Source organism: Macrobrachium rosenbergii, chromosome 20 (genome assembly GCF_040412425.1).
Source record: "Macrobrachium rosenbergii isolate ZJJX-2024 chromosome 20, ASM4041242v1, whole genome shotgun sequence".
Classification (NCBI taxonomy): Eukaryota; Metazoa; Arthropoda; class Malacostraca; order Decapoda; family Palaemonidae; genus Macrobrachium; species Macrobrachium rosenbergii.
This window is the reverse complement of record NC_089760.1, coordinates 47602295-47620172: the sequence shown is the minus strand read 5'-3', so window position 1 is coordinate 47620172 and position 17878 is coordinate 47602295. Positions and strand designations below refer to the sequence as shown.

General features: G+C 41.7%; 1 protein-coding gene across 2 annotated transcripts in view; it reads right to left on the bottom strand.

The window, feature by feature from the left end:
* LOC136849338 (ubiquitin-protein ligase E3B) overlaps positions 1 to 17878 on the bottom strand; it is a 961194-nt gene that overhangs the window by 868217 nt on the left and 75099 nt on the right. For both annotated transcript variants that reach the window (XM_067122700.1, XM_067122699.1), the window contains exon 3: positions 14664 to 14819. In XM_067122700.1, coding sequence (XP_066978801.1) covers positions 14664 to 14819 — 156 coding nt within the window. The remainder of the gene's footprint in view (positions 1 to 14663; positions 14820 to 17878) is intronic.

Below are 17878 nucleotides of genomic sequence, written 5' to 3'. Positions count from 1 at the left end.
CTTTCTCAAGTTTCTTTACATACTTAGATAGAGCCTTCCAATCTTTTCAGTCATACTGACACATTCATCACACTTCCTCTCATATGAACATTCCTGACCTCTACAAGCCACACAAATTGAATGAGGATCAAGACTAGCCTTGACCAACCTAGTCTTACAGCCTTTGCTGCATACCCTAAGGTATAAGACCCAGAATCTGACATAATTATCAGAAAACCTGACTAAATAGGTGACAAAAATAAACTGGCAAAGCTGCAAACCAACAAGAGAGTACTTCACCAAGTGAAAAACAGCTCGATGTAGGCAGAAACAATGAAATTTCGCTCAAGTACCGACAACAATGTCGCGGCGTGAAAAATTATTCTGAAGCATGTTGGAATGGTTCCTGGTACCCGACAGAGGGCGGGTAAGGCGATCACCGATATTCTGACTGGCGCTGCATGCGTTTTGAAATTTTGCCGTGACGTCAAGACTAAAGCTATATGTAACTAACAGGTAAGTTGTATGTGTTAAATGCTTGTTTAATGTTTGAAGTACATTTATAAGTTTTCATGCTTTTAACTGTAAAATTGATATGGAAAATTTATATTTATATTTCTGTACATAAATATCATACAAGTATTATGTCCATTTGCAAAGTCTTTGTCACAAGGACTTTACATGACCTTGAGATGAGGTTGTTCAGTCGCACTCATTTGATAAAATGAATTCGTTAATGTAATATCAGAGATGTAACTAAGAGTTGTATAAGTGTCATTCTTTAAAAATTACTCTGTTCACCTCGGAGAAAAGTGCTGGTGCAATCTGTATGTGAATGTAATTACAGCACGTTCAGTTGGTGTACTTTTACAAGATGTGATACCCTTAGTTACTGCATTTTTCAAAGATGATACCCCTGTACAAAGTGTGTATAATTTTTAAGTTTTCGTGTTTTTAGGTGTAAAATCAGAATGGAAAATTTGTATTCATATATTTGCGCATAAATGCGATACAAAAGCAGTACAGTTACTTTATTACAGTATCTCTCTCTCTCTCTCTCTCTCTCTCTCTCTCTCTCTCTCTCTCTCTCTCTCTCTCTCTCTCTCTCTCTCATTCTCTCTTCTCTAGAATTAGCGCTCAAACATACTTTTACAACTTATTATTTCTCTGTACGTCATTACCTGTACAGTATATAATTTTAAATTGGTTGAATTTTACCTGTACTGTACTACCTACGAACATTATGTACATGTTTTCAATATTTTATGGAATTGTACTTTTGTTGACTGACACATGATGTTTTCCCTAGTGACGCAAAGAAAACGGCTTTTACTCTGTGACAAAGAAAACGGCATCCCATGAATTAGGGGTAACATTAGTAAACGTACGCACCTACTGTAAATACGCTATTATGAAACTGTGCAGTATTCAATTTTTATGTCAACCATTTACTGTAATCCTTTTTTAAGGGTAATAAGCTAAATTTTAAATAAAATTACACTAACTAGTTCATTTAAAAGTTAGCTTAATACTTTGGGAGCATGATTAGGGTCATATTTAGTACTTAAACTCTGGAAATAAACATTTATTAGCATTTTTAAAGACCATGCCAAACTTACGCGAAAACTCACCTTGCACAAGGGGCTCCGGAACCTAACCTCGCGTAATTTCGAGGTATGACTGTACTGTCACTTGTACAGGCGGAGGAGTCAGGGTGACCTGTTTTGCCAGAGATTCCTTCCGGGTCCAAGGCCAAAATATCTCCCCAACTTAAAATTTTACGCTTTTGATGAAGTCGCTCTCGCGTCTTTTTCTTGTGTGTGATAGCCAGAATTTGTTCAGATTTTTAGTTGCAATCTAATTGTAGGATCTATTACTAATGTGAACTGCAGCAGGCCCATCATACATTCTAATTGCCATCTGGAAACTCTGGGCTTTGCAAGGAACCTTGCCTTATTCTGTTTTGAGTAAGATGGGGTGAGACAACAGGCCATGAAGAGTATCCCAACATAGTCCCAGCCACTGAAATTGTCTGCTGGGCGTGAGGCAGGATTGTTTCCCGTTTATTATAAAACCTTTTGACTGTAGTCTGTTGACCATTGCCCTAATTCGTTCATCTAGAACACACAACATCCTCTGAGACGCCCTAACAATCAGTTCATTCTGAACACCCTCAAGTCCATTGAGACGACCTTAACTGTTCGAGAACACACTGTGTCTTCCAAGATACCCTAACGATCTGTTCGTTTTGAATGCCCTGAAGTCCTCCAAGATGCCCTAAACTGTTCATTGAGAACACCCTACGTCATCCTAGACGCCTTATCAGTTCATCAAGAATGCCCTACGTCCTCTGAGACACCCCAGAAACTGTCTATCACGAACCACATGTCCTTCAAGACACCCTAATCTGTTCATTCTTAACACCCTACGTCACCTGAGACACCCTAATTCATTCATTTGGAACACCGTACGTCCAGCGAGACTGCCCTAGCGCGTTCATTATGAACACCATTATGTCTTTCAAGACACCCTTGAGTCTTTAGACCTACGAAAAAATAGCACACGAGAAATGGGAAGAGGAAGAGAAACAGGAGAAGGAGAAAGAAAGAATAGCATGGGAGAAATGGGAAGAGACGGAGACAGGAGAAGGATAAGGAAAGAATAGCACAGGAAAAATGGTAAGAGGCAGAAAGAAAGGAGAAAGAGGCAGAAAGGGTGCATCAGCTTGCACTGGCTGCCCAAGGCGTGCGTGCCACATCACCACCCTCTCCACATTCGACCCTCAGCGGTGTAGGTTCCCTCATAAGAAAATGGGATGAAGCTGAGCCTGAGGCCTGGCTCGACCATGTTGAGAAGGCTCTACCATGTCAAGAAGGTCCTGAAGATCTATCAACCCTTTTCCGCTGAGGCATCCTTAATCCTCAGAAAGCATTCAATGCTCTCACAGCAGATGACCAAGAAGATCTCGCCCTCGTCCTCCAAGCTATCATCATAGCCTTCGAGATTACCCTCAAGTTGGAGGCAACGGTGGAGGGGCATGCCTGAGGAAGCAGACTAAACCTGGTCCGAGTGGACCTCCAAAGAGACCCAAGCTTTGAAAAGGTGGCTAGAAGCTCAAAAAGCCACCAGTGCAGATGACACCTTTGAGCTTTTCCAGCTCGAGGACTTCCCATCCTATGCTCCACCAGCCCTCGCTACCTGTCTGTACAACAAGGCTCCTAAAACGTGACCGAGTGCTGCCGTTGGGCTGACAGCTGGGACAACAACCATCTGCACCTTAGCTCTCAAGGGCGCAAGCTCTATCTCTCCTCACCTGCTGCACCCAGTTCTCAGCGGAAGCAAAAAATGGGCACCCCCCAAGAAACCAGTGTGTGCTCATTGCAAGAAATCCGGGCACACCACTGAGCTGTGCTGCTTAAAGGATGAAAATCAGCCAAAAAATTTCTCTAAGTACTCCAAAGGGGCCACGCCCCACCAAGCCAAACCCAGCCATTGGGTGAAAACCAACAGGCCTGCCCCCTCCAATGGGACATTGCCAAGCAAAGATATTAGCTGGGCTTGCAAAGTTTATGGGCACTCCGCCCAATGGGCAAAATGCTGGGAGTGAAATTAATGGGATAAAAAAACCACGAGACTACATACTGGCCACCCTAATATTCTTATTGGTGTAAGTTTTGCACTACAGCTTGTTTGGCAGTTAAGCAAAAGAGGAAATAAAGGGGCTGTTCCTTGTTTGCCAGCCTGTCTATGTATGTAATGACAGAGCAACTACTGTACATTTTCCATGCCTAAGTTAGTCTATTGCCCACTAGACTGTGGGGAAACAGGGTAGGTACTATGAATGTTCATTAACCATACAAATACCTAATTTAATACTTTAATTGATACTTTATCTACGCATCTTACCTGACATTCATATATCTGACTATCACACTGTCATGGATGGTGGGACAGCCAGTAAACCCAAACCATAGAAAACATGGTTGTTTTAAAGTTAAACCAAATAAATTACTCCTGCCTGAAGTAGGGTATCTGCTGGCAGTCACTTATTCCAGTCAAGGACTGCCATCAGGGATAATGGACCTCATAGGGTATGTCATATTTGGATGTACTATCATTAAAGAGAAAATCAGTTTAAAACAAAGGAAGGATGGAGACCTATCAGTGAGAGGATTTTATATATCAAATCCTTTCAAGATGATTCTTCTAAAATAATGATCCTAAAGGTGGTCTCAAGAATTCTAGAATTATAAATAATGATCCTAAAGGTGGTCTCAAGAATTCTAGAATTATATCTTTCTTAAATGCAGCTAGGGTGTTTAATTTTGAATGACCTAAGGACTTACTGAAGGTCCTTATTGTTAGAGACACTGGTGTTAAAAAGATAAAACACAGAGGAAAATATTGACCTTTAACCTGTAATGTCACCAACAGAAAGTACATTTGAATACCTGAAAAAAAAAATATTTAATAATGTTGACTAATATGACATTTTTATAATAAAATAAAGTTTTATATATACTTACCAAATAATTACATAGCTATAGTTTCTACTTACGCGGCAGCTCAAAATTCAAAATTTGCGTAGCGCTCTTTGTTTTGAGTGTAGGTATGTTGCCCGCCCACTTTCGGGGAAGAATAGGTACAACTTAGCTAAGGAGCTCAATTCGTTTATGCTCTATGTCCATGAGAGGGGAGGAGGGCGGGCTCCGATCATGTAATTATTTGGTAAGTATATATAAAACTTTATTTTATTATAAAAATGTCATTTTTATATATGTAACTTACCAAATAATTACATAGCTGAATCCCACATTGAGTGGAGGTGGGATGAATGAACATATACTACCCAAAAAACTACTTGATATGGGGGATAATTTGGGATAGCAAATTAGCTAGCATCTTGGAATGCTTGTTGAAACCTTACTTGGCGAGGGAGCAACAGCAGACGGGTACTGCCTCTGGTCGTAGCTCTTCTTGACCTGTAGCGGTGTGGCGGTAGAGCCAAGAATCACCTCTACTGAGTGGGTGCTTTGCAACGTAGGAGGTCAATCGCAGGTTGCCAAAGCTAAAAAATCCAATGAGTCACATAATGATATGTGGATTACCCTTGCCCTGGGTGCAGTACAATAGAATAACTAAGACCAGATAAAATTAACCTACACCATACAACCTTTTATCCAAAACCATAAAAACCAATTGATGACACTGAAGATCAGTGTACATCAAACTTCCCAAGAAGTACGACTGCCCTTATTCAAGGAGAGTGGATAGAGGAAAAGGGAAGGCGTTCCTCCTATCCTTCGTCCCCCAATACCATGCCAGCTGCGAAAAACGGACCTAAAGTACTGCATTTTTCATACACTGTCTCAACGTCCTGTAAATAAAACATGGCAAACACTGACTTGCACCTCCAAAAAGTTGTTTGTAAAATCGAAGAGAGAGACAGGTTTCGTTTAAAAGCCAAAGACGTTGCCACAGCTCTTATTTCATGAGCCTTTACTTTGCACAAGGGAAGTAAATCGTCTTGAATTCTTCAGCTGTGCTTCCGAAATTACGGATCTTAAAAAGAATGACAGTGCATTCTTGGACAAAGGACGGCTGGGATTTTTAACGAACTCCAAAGATTAGGGCCGAACCTCTAAGGTTTTTGGTTCTCTCAAGGTATACTCTTAGAGTTCTTACTGGGCAGAGGACATTCTCTTGCTCGTCTGGGCCTAATACTTCTGAAAGGCTCTTGATAAAAAAGGAGTGAGGCCAAGGATTAGCCGGATCCTCGTTTTTGGCCAAAAATTCTAAAGTTAATGAGTATACTGCATTGCCTTGTGAGAAGCCTATCCTTTTGTCAATGGCATGAAGTTCGCTGGCTCTTTTGGCTGTGGCAAGTGCCACCAAGAATAATGTCTTCTTCGTAAGATTGCGAAGAGACGACGACTCTATCGGTTCAAACAGTGGACCTGAAAGCCAGTTGAGGACCACGTCCAAATTCCAAGCGACTCCTGCGAGTTTAGCTTGCTTACTGGTGTTGAAATGTTTAATTAAATCAGTTATGTCTTGGTTGGAAGACAGGTCTAATCCTCTATGTTTAAATACTGAACTCAGCATCGCTCTGTAACCTTTGATGGTCGATGTTGAGAATCCTTTCGCTGTTCTGAGGTATAAAAGAAAATCAGCAATTTGAGTTACAGAAGTTTTAGAAGAGGAAATTCCTTGTTCTTGGCACCACTTCCTAAAAACTGTCCACTTGGATTGGTAGGCTGCAGAGGAAGATTGTCGTCTGCAGTTAGCAATAGCCTCTGCAGCCTTTCTTGAAAATCCTTTCGCTCTGACAAGTTCCCTGACAGTCTGAAGCCTGTCAGAGCGAGAGTGGATAACCCTTGATGGTATCGGAGGAAGTGTGGCTGTCTGAGAAGACTTTTCCTCTGAGGAAGTAGTCTTGGAATGTCTGTCAGAAGGCTCAAAAGATCGGGAAACCACTCTTTGTGTGGCCAAAAGGAAGCGACTAGTGTCACTGACACGTTGGCGTGAGAATTGAACTTCTCAGCACTTCCTCACCATGCTGAAGGGAGGGAAGGCGTAAAGGTCGAGATTCGACCAGTCCTGCAACATGGCATCTGTTGCCCATGCTTGTGGATCCAGGGCTGGGGAGCAATATAATGGAAGCCGATTGTTCCTCGACGTCGTGAACAGGTCTATTAACGGTTTTCCCCACAGTTTCCACAGGTCGGTGCATACCTGTGGATTGAGTGACCATTCTGTCGGTAGGACCTGTTTTCCTCGACTCAATTCGTCCGCCAGGACGTTCAATTTGCCGTGAATGAACCGAGTCACTAAAAGAGTTTTGTTGCTCCTTGCCCAAAGAAGAAGTTCCTTCGTCGCTTCGTTTAGAGTGAAAGAATGAGTCCCTCCTTGGTTCTTGATGTACGCTAGTGGGGTCATGCTGTCCAAATGCACCGCTAGTGTTTTGTGGTAGGTTATCGTTGCAAAATGTAGAAGTGCAAGATGAATTGCTTTTAGTTCCTTCACGTTGATGTGGGGGTTTCTCTCGGAAGGAGACCAAGTTCCTGATACTTCCATGTTGTTGAGGAGGGCTCCCCAACCCAGATCCGAAGCGTCGGAGAATAACGTTAGGTCGGGGTTCGTTGGAGTTAGAGACATTCCTGCCGAAAATCTGTCTTTTGCCAACCACCATCTGAGATCCTCTTTTATCTGGGGAGTGATGTTGAAAATGAACGAGTCCGGAAAAGACTTCCTGTTCCAACTGGCTTTGAGGTAGAACTGAAGTGCTCTTGAATGCAGTCTGCCCAATGGAACGAACTTCTCGATGGATGAGAGAGTTCCAAGAAGACTCATCCATGCATTGGCTGAGCAGGAGTTGCGAGTCACGAAGTCCTGGACTTTCCTTCAGCAAGCGAGTATTCTTTGATGGGATGGAAAAGCCCGAAAACTCCGAGAGTCTATCACTATCCCCAAATAGAGAATAGACTGAGTGGGGACTACTTGCGACTTCTTGAAATTTATCAAAAGTCCTAATTCTTGGGCGAGGCGAAGTGTTTTCCGTAAGTCCTCCGTGCATTGATAATTCGATGGGGAACGAAGAAGCCAGTCGTCCAGGTACAGAGAGATGTTTATCCCTATTAGATGAAGCCATTTTCAAGGGGCGCAAGTACCCGGGTGAAAACTTGAGGGGCCGTGGATAGTCCGAAGCAGAGTGCCCGAAACTGGAAGACTCTGTCCTGGAACACGAATCTTAGATACTTCCTGGAGTCCGGATGAATTGGGATATGGAAGTAGGCATCTTGCATGTCGATCGTGACCATCCAGTCTCCCTGATGGATGGCTGACAAAACTGACTGATTTGTCTCCATTCTGAATTTCGTTGTTTGAACGAAGCGGTTCAGGGCACTGACGTCCAGGACAGGTCTCCATCCTCCCGATGATTTGGGAACCACGAAGAGACGGTTGTAAAATCCCCTTGAGTTTACATTCCCTACTATTTCTATTGCTCTCTTTTCCAGAAGGGCTGAAACTTCGAGATAGGGCAGAAAACTTCTCTGAGTTTACTGAGTAGGCTGCTAAGATGATTGGAGAGGTTACTAATGGAGGTTTTTCTTCGAAGGGGATTGTATAACCTTCTCTTAAAACTTTCAGTACCCACGGTTCCACATTTCTCTTCTCCCATGCTGATGTTAGACTTGAATGGTTTCCTAGATGGTTTGGAGGTTCGAAGGTTGGTTCTCGGACAGGACTGTAGACGGCCTCTACCTCCTCGAAAGGGATGTTGTTGCAGTGGTGACGACGTCCTAGTAGCTGCAGTAGAGGTTGTTCTCGTAGGTGGATTGAGTGATGAGATCTTGGGTAGACTTCTTCTGAAGATCGACTGAAATTCAATCTACTACATCTTGAGGAAAAAGGTTATCCTTGACTAAAGGCGCAAATAGAAGCGAGGAACGTTCTGACGGAGTGACACCTTTAGCTGCAAACGAGCACCACAAATCTCGCTTCTTGAGTACTACCGTAGTATAGATGGTAGCTAGCTCTACTGCTCCATCTCTAACAGCTCTATCTGTGCACCCCAAAACACCCAGCCAGTCCGATGCGAAGTTTTCTTGAAGTGATGCACAGTCTTCTATCTTCTTAGTCAAGGCTCCTATAGTCCAGTCTAAAGAAACTAAAAATCTCAAATACTTTAAAAACATCTTTGAGAAGGTGGTCCAATTCAGAGGATGAAAAAAGAATTCTTGCTGAAGCAAAGGCCGAACGACGAAAGCATCGATAATACTGGAGAAGTCTCCTTGAGAGGGGCAGCGCCTCCCAAGGACGGAGCTTCCCCATTTTGCATAAGCCAGATACTTCTGTCTTACCAAGCGAGAAGGAGGAGAACAGAAACCGCCTTCTTGGCTTTCCTTTTCTCTGCAAGCCAGGCATCCATACGGCCGAAAGCTTTCTTCAAGATGAAGACAACACCAGGCGTGGAAGTCTGGTGGTACCTGGAGGTTGACGCATGCCAAGGTAAGCTGAACCCGGGGATAAAGGAATGACCGGGAGAAGGACGACAGGTAGCAGACCAGGAAAAACCTGAGTAGAGCCGAGTAATGAGAGGTGGGTTGTTCCTCTTCTACAGGATCTTCAATTTTTCAAAACAGGAGATCCTGGAGGTTCTACGGGGTCCTGTGCGGTGTCCTGTACCGCTGGAGTTAGTTTCTCAAGAAGGCTCAACACTTTGTCAAGCCGGAGTTGAAGCGGCGCCAAAGAAGGGTCTATAGGGACTGAAGGAAGTTCTTGCTGAGAGGTCACGACCGCATGAGAAGAGGGGTTGATTGAAGATGCGCCACCCACAACTGGGCGCATGGATGATATGAGCCCACCCGCTGAAGAAGCAAAAGTCCTGTCCGTGGACGCTTGGTTCGCCAATAATGGGCGCTCTGAAGACTGCCGTTCCTGCTCCGAGGGGGCCAACACGGGCTCTTCCGTCTTGGAAGCTGGGCGTTCCCGAACAGGTAAGGTTGGAGCAGTGCGCTCAGGTGATGGGCGCTCCGACGCTGGTGTGCGCTCAAACGATGATGGGCGCTCGGATCTTGGAGGTTCGGACTTTGGGCACTCTGAAGAAGAAAGGTCGGATCCTGAACCGTCTGTAACTGGCGTTTACGAACATTGTCTGGGCGTTTTCTTGCTGATGCGAGAAAGAGAGCGAAATCTCTTGTCGGGATGCCCAGAAACTACAAGACGGGAGGGATATAATCTCTCTCAGCTGCTCGCCACGAGGCGGGGAGAATCGGAGTCCATAGAAGCGCCTAGCCTTTTCAGTGGTCTAGATACATGAGAGAAACGGTCACTGCGTCTCTTAGATGTGGGTGAGTCTGATCCACTTGAAGAAAGAGTGTGCGTATCCATCCTAATACCTTTCCAACGGTATTCATCCGCGGTCTGGGATCGGTAGACAACGGGTTCGGATGAGGCGACGACTGCTTGTGGGCAAACCCCACCGACCTCCCTTGGACTGTCAGTTTGCTTCCTCCCATGTTTGCAAGGGGAGTTTAGCAGGGACCTTGGTCTAGGAGCATCGGTGGGATGAACAGCCGCCCCCTCCACTGACACATCACTTGACACAACACTATTAAATTTGTCCATTAGGACTTTCACAAAATTCCCAATTTGGGACACAGTATTAACAAGTAAATTAAATTTCTGGTCTACCCGTGCTTCTAAGCTGGCAATGGCATTGGGTTCAGCAGAATAAGAATTAGGTACAGGAGTGATGGGAAAAGCTGGAGGGCTGGAAATGGGAGAAAAAGCTGTCACAGGCGTCGAAGGGATAGGTAAAACATCAATATCTTCCCTTGAAGAATGGCCCATACTAGCAGAAGCCTTAGCTTCGGCCCTAGCTGTAGCTTTCCTAATTCTGTCCCTTTTCAATTTCTCTAAATGAGACTGCAAAGTTTTCCATTTACCCTGATCCCAGTCTTTACATTCGTCACAAGTCAAATCAGGGAACAAATTTGTTCCCTTACAAGTACAACAAATTGTATGTTGGTCATATTTTACAAACGTGAGTCTAGTTTTGCAGCCTTTGCTGCAGTACCTAAAGCTGGATAAACTAGAGTCAGACATAATGGTCAAGAATTCCAAATGAATAACTACCACTCAAATTGTCCAAAAACTAGCTAAGCTTAATAGCTGCGCTACCAACAAAAGAGTACTTCACCAAAGACGATCTCCAACATTCGGTGAAAACGAAAAACGAGCTACTAATAACCGCTGTTCAGTCATTAACCGCAGAAACGAATTGAGCTCCTTAGCTAAGTTGTACCTATTCTTCCCAAAGTGGGCGGGCAACATACCTACACTCAAAACAAAAGAGCGCTACCGGGAATTTTGAATTTTGAGCTGCCGCATAAGTAGAAACTATAGCTATGTAATTATTTGGTAAGTTACATATACAAAAGTGGTAAGTAAGCAGAAAATCCCTATAGACCAACTCTGATTCTCGTAACGGTAGTCTTGTTGCTTACAATTATATTATTAGTTGACTCTCTCCGTGGACTGAGTACAAGTTTCTGAGACATGCTTAAAAAAACCATCCTGCTGGTAGGATATGGTTGTGGGCCTTCAGGTGCTTAGATGAAGCACAAGAGAACTTGGTGAAAATTTTACCCTGTGTTGTTTGAACAGATATAGCCTTAAAGATAGGAATCATGGCTGATCTATTACTGAAGACAATAGGTCCAGAAACCACCATTGGCCTAAGGTCACTATCATATTCTTGGAGGTCAAAAATTTGTATAGATCTTGCCTACTATGGGTGATGACAGGAAACTCCTTGTTCAGACTGAACCAGGTGGTCAGTGCTGGATCCCATCCATTTCCCGAGCTCGATGGTCTCGGTAGGGAAAGGGGCACATCAGCTGTTTGTTTTGGCTTGTCGCAATTATACTGCTTGGCAAGCCCTACACTTTCCACAGGTACTGACATACGCATGGATGTAGTAACTATTCTGTCAGATAATCTGTCCTTCCTGCTCAACTGACCTGCTAAAATGTTGCTCTTGCTTGGAACAAACTGGTATCAAAATTATAATCTTGAATTCTGACCAACATATACTTCCATGGTCAACAGGAAGCTGGTCCTTCCTGTTTCTTGAGGCATGAGAGGCTCAATGTATTGTTTGAGAATCATCCTATTGTACTCTCAGACTTAATCTTTGGCTTGAAGAGACTCTCCCAACCATTCAATGGTTCTTGATTGCTTCTATAGAAGCCTATTTCCTTCTTTGACCAACAAAAGGACATATCTAGGTTCCATACAGCATGCCACAGCCTACTTCTAGGTATAATGTTGGGTCTGGACTCTCTTACTAGGGGGATCTCTTGGAGTAATTGTCTGTTCTTCCACAAACTCTGAGTCTTTGATAACTGCGGGAATTTGGAATAAGATGGTATCTGGGAAGAAGACATGCTGCATCACTCCTTCTGATGGAACAGAATTTTTATTCTCAGTCTGGAAAAAGGGAAAAACTTCTCCAACAAGGACATATCTCCTGGAAGAGACAGCCATTTCTTGCCTGGCAAGGCCTCTGAGGAAAGAAACTATAAAACTTTCATGAAATGAGTCTACTTGTTTCCTCAGTCCCACATAGGCTATGACCTGTGATGAAACTTGGATTAATTCTAAATATTTGCTAATATTTCCTCTTCATCGCAAGACTGAACTCCAGATCTTTGGCCAACATGCTCCCTTCTATAAATCTGGCAAAGGCTAGACAATCACCAAAGGAGAAAATCTGACCCAAAAGTGACACAACTTGGGACACCAGCAAGTAACCTTGTGAATCACTGTAGTGCCTTGCTCAGATCAAAGCGCACGGCTTGGAACTGAAAAACTAGGGTACTGAAAACAAAGCTGATAACCCCAAGGAAAATCTTGTCAAAGCTGCAAACTTGGTGTTGGGAATATAATTTACTTAATTTTATATATTGCAGACTTTTAAGTAACCTAGTCCTATCAGTTAACAGCCTGTCATATCTCTGTTTTCATGTTTATTATTTAAATAAAGATAAAAGCAGTGTAATACTTTAAACAATATTAGGCAAATACTACTGAAGAACTGTTCAACTTAAAAGTTTGCATATTTACTTTATAGAATAGCATACAATACAGTCACCACCCTACTTGCGAATGAGTAGTTCCAGACGGCCATTCGTATCTAGAATTGTTCGAAAGTTGGTTTTTAATAGGTAGTGCATAATTTTTGTTGATGTTTACATTCCCGAGTTAACCCATAGATTATTCTATTTTCACTGCATTTTTATATCATGCAGTATTATAAAGAATTATTTTGGATGTTAGAAAGGTAAAAAGAAAATAAAAATTTAGATTCATGCAATTTTCAAAATTTAGTATTTTTTCATGCTTTGAAAGTTATGAACCTGGAGAGAATTTTGCAGGAACAGTGTCTGACATTGGAAATTTATAAAGTAAACAATGCACACTGTCATCTATTGACAAAAATACATACTAAACATTTTCTATGGGGATAGGAAATATAAAAAATGGTAATTCACCACAGAACGAGTTAAACTGGGAAGACAGAAATAAGTAGTAATATTTTATGAGTATGAAAGAGTACTTTCATGATTGTAAGAATACATGGTGGTTAATCACGAGAATACTCAGGATAATTAGGGAAGGAGTTAAAGGAACAGGTTTTGGATCACATATACCTAAAAATATATAACTCAGTGTCCTATCACATAAACAGTCCCTTGTACTGCTCTGAAGGAGCCAAAGGATGTGCGAATAATTTTCTCTTATCCAATCACCTTCATCCCTAACACACACAACCCTACATCTGCCAGCATGACTTGGTTCCCTAGCAGACAGTTCTCTCTGACAGTCACTGAACTAACACAAGGCAGTCCAGAGGCTGGTTCTTGTATATTATGGGGCACAGCACACCCTCTAACATTGTTAACAAATGCAAGTCTATATAAAAGACAGAAGGATCTGAATATCCATATGTTTTGTTGCTTGAACCATTAGGGAGAGAGGAAGAAGCACTTTTGACACAATTACCATGGAATAGGAAGAAGGGTAGTGGAAGGGTGTATAGGATTGCTCATGAGCGCCAACCAGGAACACTTCATGACTATCTAAGCCTACCTGTAGCTGAACTACTAATTCCACATTGGAACAAACATCTTTAAGAAGATCATTCATGTTCTTATTTACTTCTCTCCTGTTTCTGTGCTTAATGCATGGTTTCTTAACATTAATAGGCAAATCACTTGCTTGGCTGATACATGTCTAACATTGTAAGCCTGATATGCTCAGTCAGAGACAAATGGTTCCACACTGATTATTCCTATACATATACCCTAGAACTCTACCAATTTTCTGGCATACCACAAATATAAAACTACCTCCCAACAGCCAAAGTGCATTACTAGTGACGTTAACAATATGGCAGCAGAAAATAACTGAGGCATGACAAGTGGAGTCACTTAATCTTTACTTACCAGTGAAAGGGTAAACAGGATGGCAAACCAGGTACAGTACAATCCCTTTTTTTCCCCTTCATCTTTTTCTCAAATGCCATGTGAGCTGTGACTCAAAAACTTAATGCTATATCACTGTCAAGTTGGATTGTTAGGAAAAAACTGAATATTTGTATACAGACCAATCATATTACTAAAGGTGCCATCATCCCTACCCCTCCTCTCTTGAAGTGAGATATTAAAACATATGGAATGACTTGTTAAACTAGAGGAACTTTGGATCCTGGATGTGCAGACTGCCAAGTAGGAATTCTTTTTCTGAAACTAGTCTGGAAATTAAGCTGATGTTCAAATTGGTCACTGCAAAGTAATGAGTTTGTATTAACAAACCAAATTAGTATTAAAAAACTGCATACTCTGGAGAATTACTTTTTCTGCCAAGCAGCAGATAAAAATACAGGTAAAACAGAAGAAGGATTTCTTTTTGTGCACCACCAGTAATTAATTTATGTACTGCCATTACATGGCATTACTGTACATATACATTGCACTTATCAAAAGTGACACACAATTTTGATATATGATATAATGCCTTTGTTACAATAAGACTACATCACTTTCCCAATACAATTATAATATACAAAGAACACCATGCACCACTCAAGCTATCAAGGCAAAAGTGTATATTACCTTGTAAATACTTCAAATCTTCTAACATCTTTCTCCTTTTTAAATATTTTAATAAACTCTGTTGCTTGAACAAATACATCTATAGCTGATGGTAAACTTGAAGGTATCTGGTCAGACTGGGCAAGCTCCTTTTCAAACAAAAGGTCGAATTTCTCTCTGAAAATAGTTTACAACCATTAGCTTTGTGAACAAGCAAACTAGATAGGCTAAAACTAAAAAAATAAGTTCACCAGAATACAGTACTTTTGAAACAAGAGTATCCTGCAATGTCTTACATTCCTGTGTTCAATAAAATATAAAAGTATAGTAAAAGCATAAAACTTACACAGTCTGCAGTTTCATCACAAACTCGTGATATCTAGTCTTTTTTTGTATCATGCACAGATCCCAGATACATCAATCCACTTGTAGAAAAAACAAAAGAAAATTCAGATGGCTCAGGTTGGTTAGCATGTACGCATACTGTCTCCTAAGTTCCAGGTAATTAACTGAAGCATACTTTCCACGTCTGCCAACTAATGAACAATTCCAGTGATTTCAAAGTTTTAGGAGATACATCTTGTCCAGTTTTAATTTTGATTTCTTTTCCTTGCAATGTAATAGCATCAAAAACAGCAAATTTTTAAAGTTATTTGTATTTTTCCTAACATACAAACCTGAAGTTCCTTACATAAGGATTTAGCTTGCGAATGCGAGCTGGAATGGCCGTTTAACCTTCAGATAGGGTCATTAACTATCAATGGGCAGGGGGAAGCCCTGCTCACCTGTCACACTGCACTCCACTTTGCCTTCTGGCTCAGGCACCGGAATGAGGGGTGGCTGAGGTGGGATGTGAATGTAAAGAACTTCAGGCTTGCATGTTAGGAAAAATACAAATTACTTAAAGAATTTGCTATTTGTTCTACACCAATACAAACCTTCCTTCTTTAACACACCCCCTGGTGGGGGTAGTTTGAGCAAATCTCTGAACTGACTGGTTAATTCTACCCACCCTCACCTCTAGCTTGTTGGATATAATTATGGGATGTTGCAACTGCTGGACTTCTGGGGGTAAAGTAATGAGATTGCTTCATTACTTTGATAAAGGCTTGGACGGACCCAAAAGTGTTGGAGACAATAAAACTTGCTAAAAAACCAATGGGTTTTGCTTCATTGTCAATCCCTCTCTCCCCTTGTCTAGAGAGGGGGGGAAAGCCAATCAGTCTAAAAAAAGATGAAGGACAGAGGGCCCGTCATGTAGTCACCCGCAAACCTGGTCACCTGACGGCTCCCTACCTGCCAGTCTGTTCTACAAGAGAGACGGGTGAAAGAGAAAAGGGAGGAGACCAGTCACTCACACACATTCTCTCTCGCTTACTGAACACCTAAGACCAGATGCTACTTGTCCCCCTAGGGGAGCCAGATGAGCTACACTACTTGTTGGGCAGCACCACAGGACCCAAGGAAAAAACGTATGCAAGGACTTGTGGGCAACATCCCAAAGGTCAAACGAGGTAAATGTGGTCTGGCACAACCACACACCTGCTTGTAGTAACTGCTGAACCAGCAGGTTCTTCCAGGATGCAAGGGATGGGGTGATGCCTCCAACTTCATGAGCTCTCATTTGGGCCGAACTCCAGTCTACCTTGTCAGATGAAGAGTACGCCTGTCTGATTACAGTATCATTATCATTATTACTATTAAAGTAGTTTAACCAGACCACTAAGCTAACTTTCAGCTCTCATAGGGCTGGCCTGAAGGATTAAAATAAAATACTAGGTCTAGGCCTGAGGCAAAGCTCTGGAATCGAATATTTCATTCAGTCTGATGACAAATGAATGAAAATTAAACTAAAAACTGCACAAAGGCACACGCTTCCACACTGGAACACATGCACACAATAAATACTTTACTCAGTGACCAAAGGATTTTCATATACTTATATTTATATTTTATCAATTACATCTCTTTATGAACATCGAAACTGGAATGACTGAAAATACATAAGATTCTAACAAACTTTCCATCATTATTTCCAAAAGTTGACAGTCGTTGTTGGTCATACTCTGGACACACACAACACATGTCTGACCGTTATCATTACCTTCCACTCTGAGCATTTGGGAGCAGGGGTACGTGGGTTGCTCATTAAGTGCCCATGTGTCAGACGAGTATGGCCTATTCAGAGACGAGTCACAATTACTGTACTTGCATATATCTACCTCTCTGATATGATGAACTCCATTTTCTGCCACAGGATTTTATCTGTTTCACTTTATTATTTTTGATTCCAAATATTTTGCCATCTATTTACAATGATTATTCTTATACTGTATATCTTATACAGTCACTAGTAGGGATGTTTACATTTGCTCTTGTCTTGTGGACTGCTTCTTTAGCTGCTCTATCAGCCTCTTCATTTCCTTTAATCCCTACATGGACAGGAATCCAACATAATTCAATATTTTTCCCATTACTGAATTACACAACTTATGGAGTGAAAATTTCATTTGTTGCACAATATTATTATATTTTGGATTGTAACTTTGAATGGTTTCTACAGTGCTTCTGGGGTTGCTATAAATCACAAAATTATTAAATGAGGCTTTTTTAATCATTTCTATGGCTGATGCTATTGCACATAACTCAGCAATAAATACTGAGGCATTATCTGGTACAGAGAACTGATACATTTTGTCCTGGGACACTGCAGCATATCCCATTCCATACTGTGACTTACATCTGTCGGTGTATATTGCGTAATGTGGACCATTTCAGATTATATGTTCTACTGTATGTTGTCTATGGTGTCCTGGGGTAATTGTATACTGTATTTATATTCAGCATCTCAAACAATCTTCTAGCTCTAATTGGGAAAGGAGGTGGATGACTGTTTATAAATACTTTGGGAAAGGAGGTGGATGATTGTTTATAAGTACATCTCTTAATCCAAATAATTTTTCGGTTGGAGAGAGAGAGAGAGAGAGAGAGAGAGAGAGAGAGAGAGAGAGAGAGAGAGAGAGAGAGAGAGAGAGAGAGAGAGAGAGAGAGAGTTCACCACATTCAACTTATAAATGTGGCATTGGTGATGATCTAAAGGCTCCTGAATATATTCTAAGGCCTTCACTATCAACTGGGCCTTTTACATTTTGATTTCATGTATGTTATGTGGGCTTTCCAGCTCAAGTGAGTATCAAATACTAATCCCAAAAATTTTACTGTTTGGCTAACTGGTA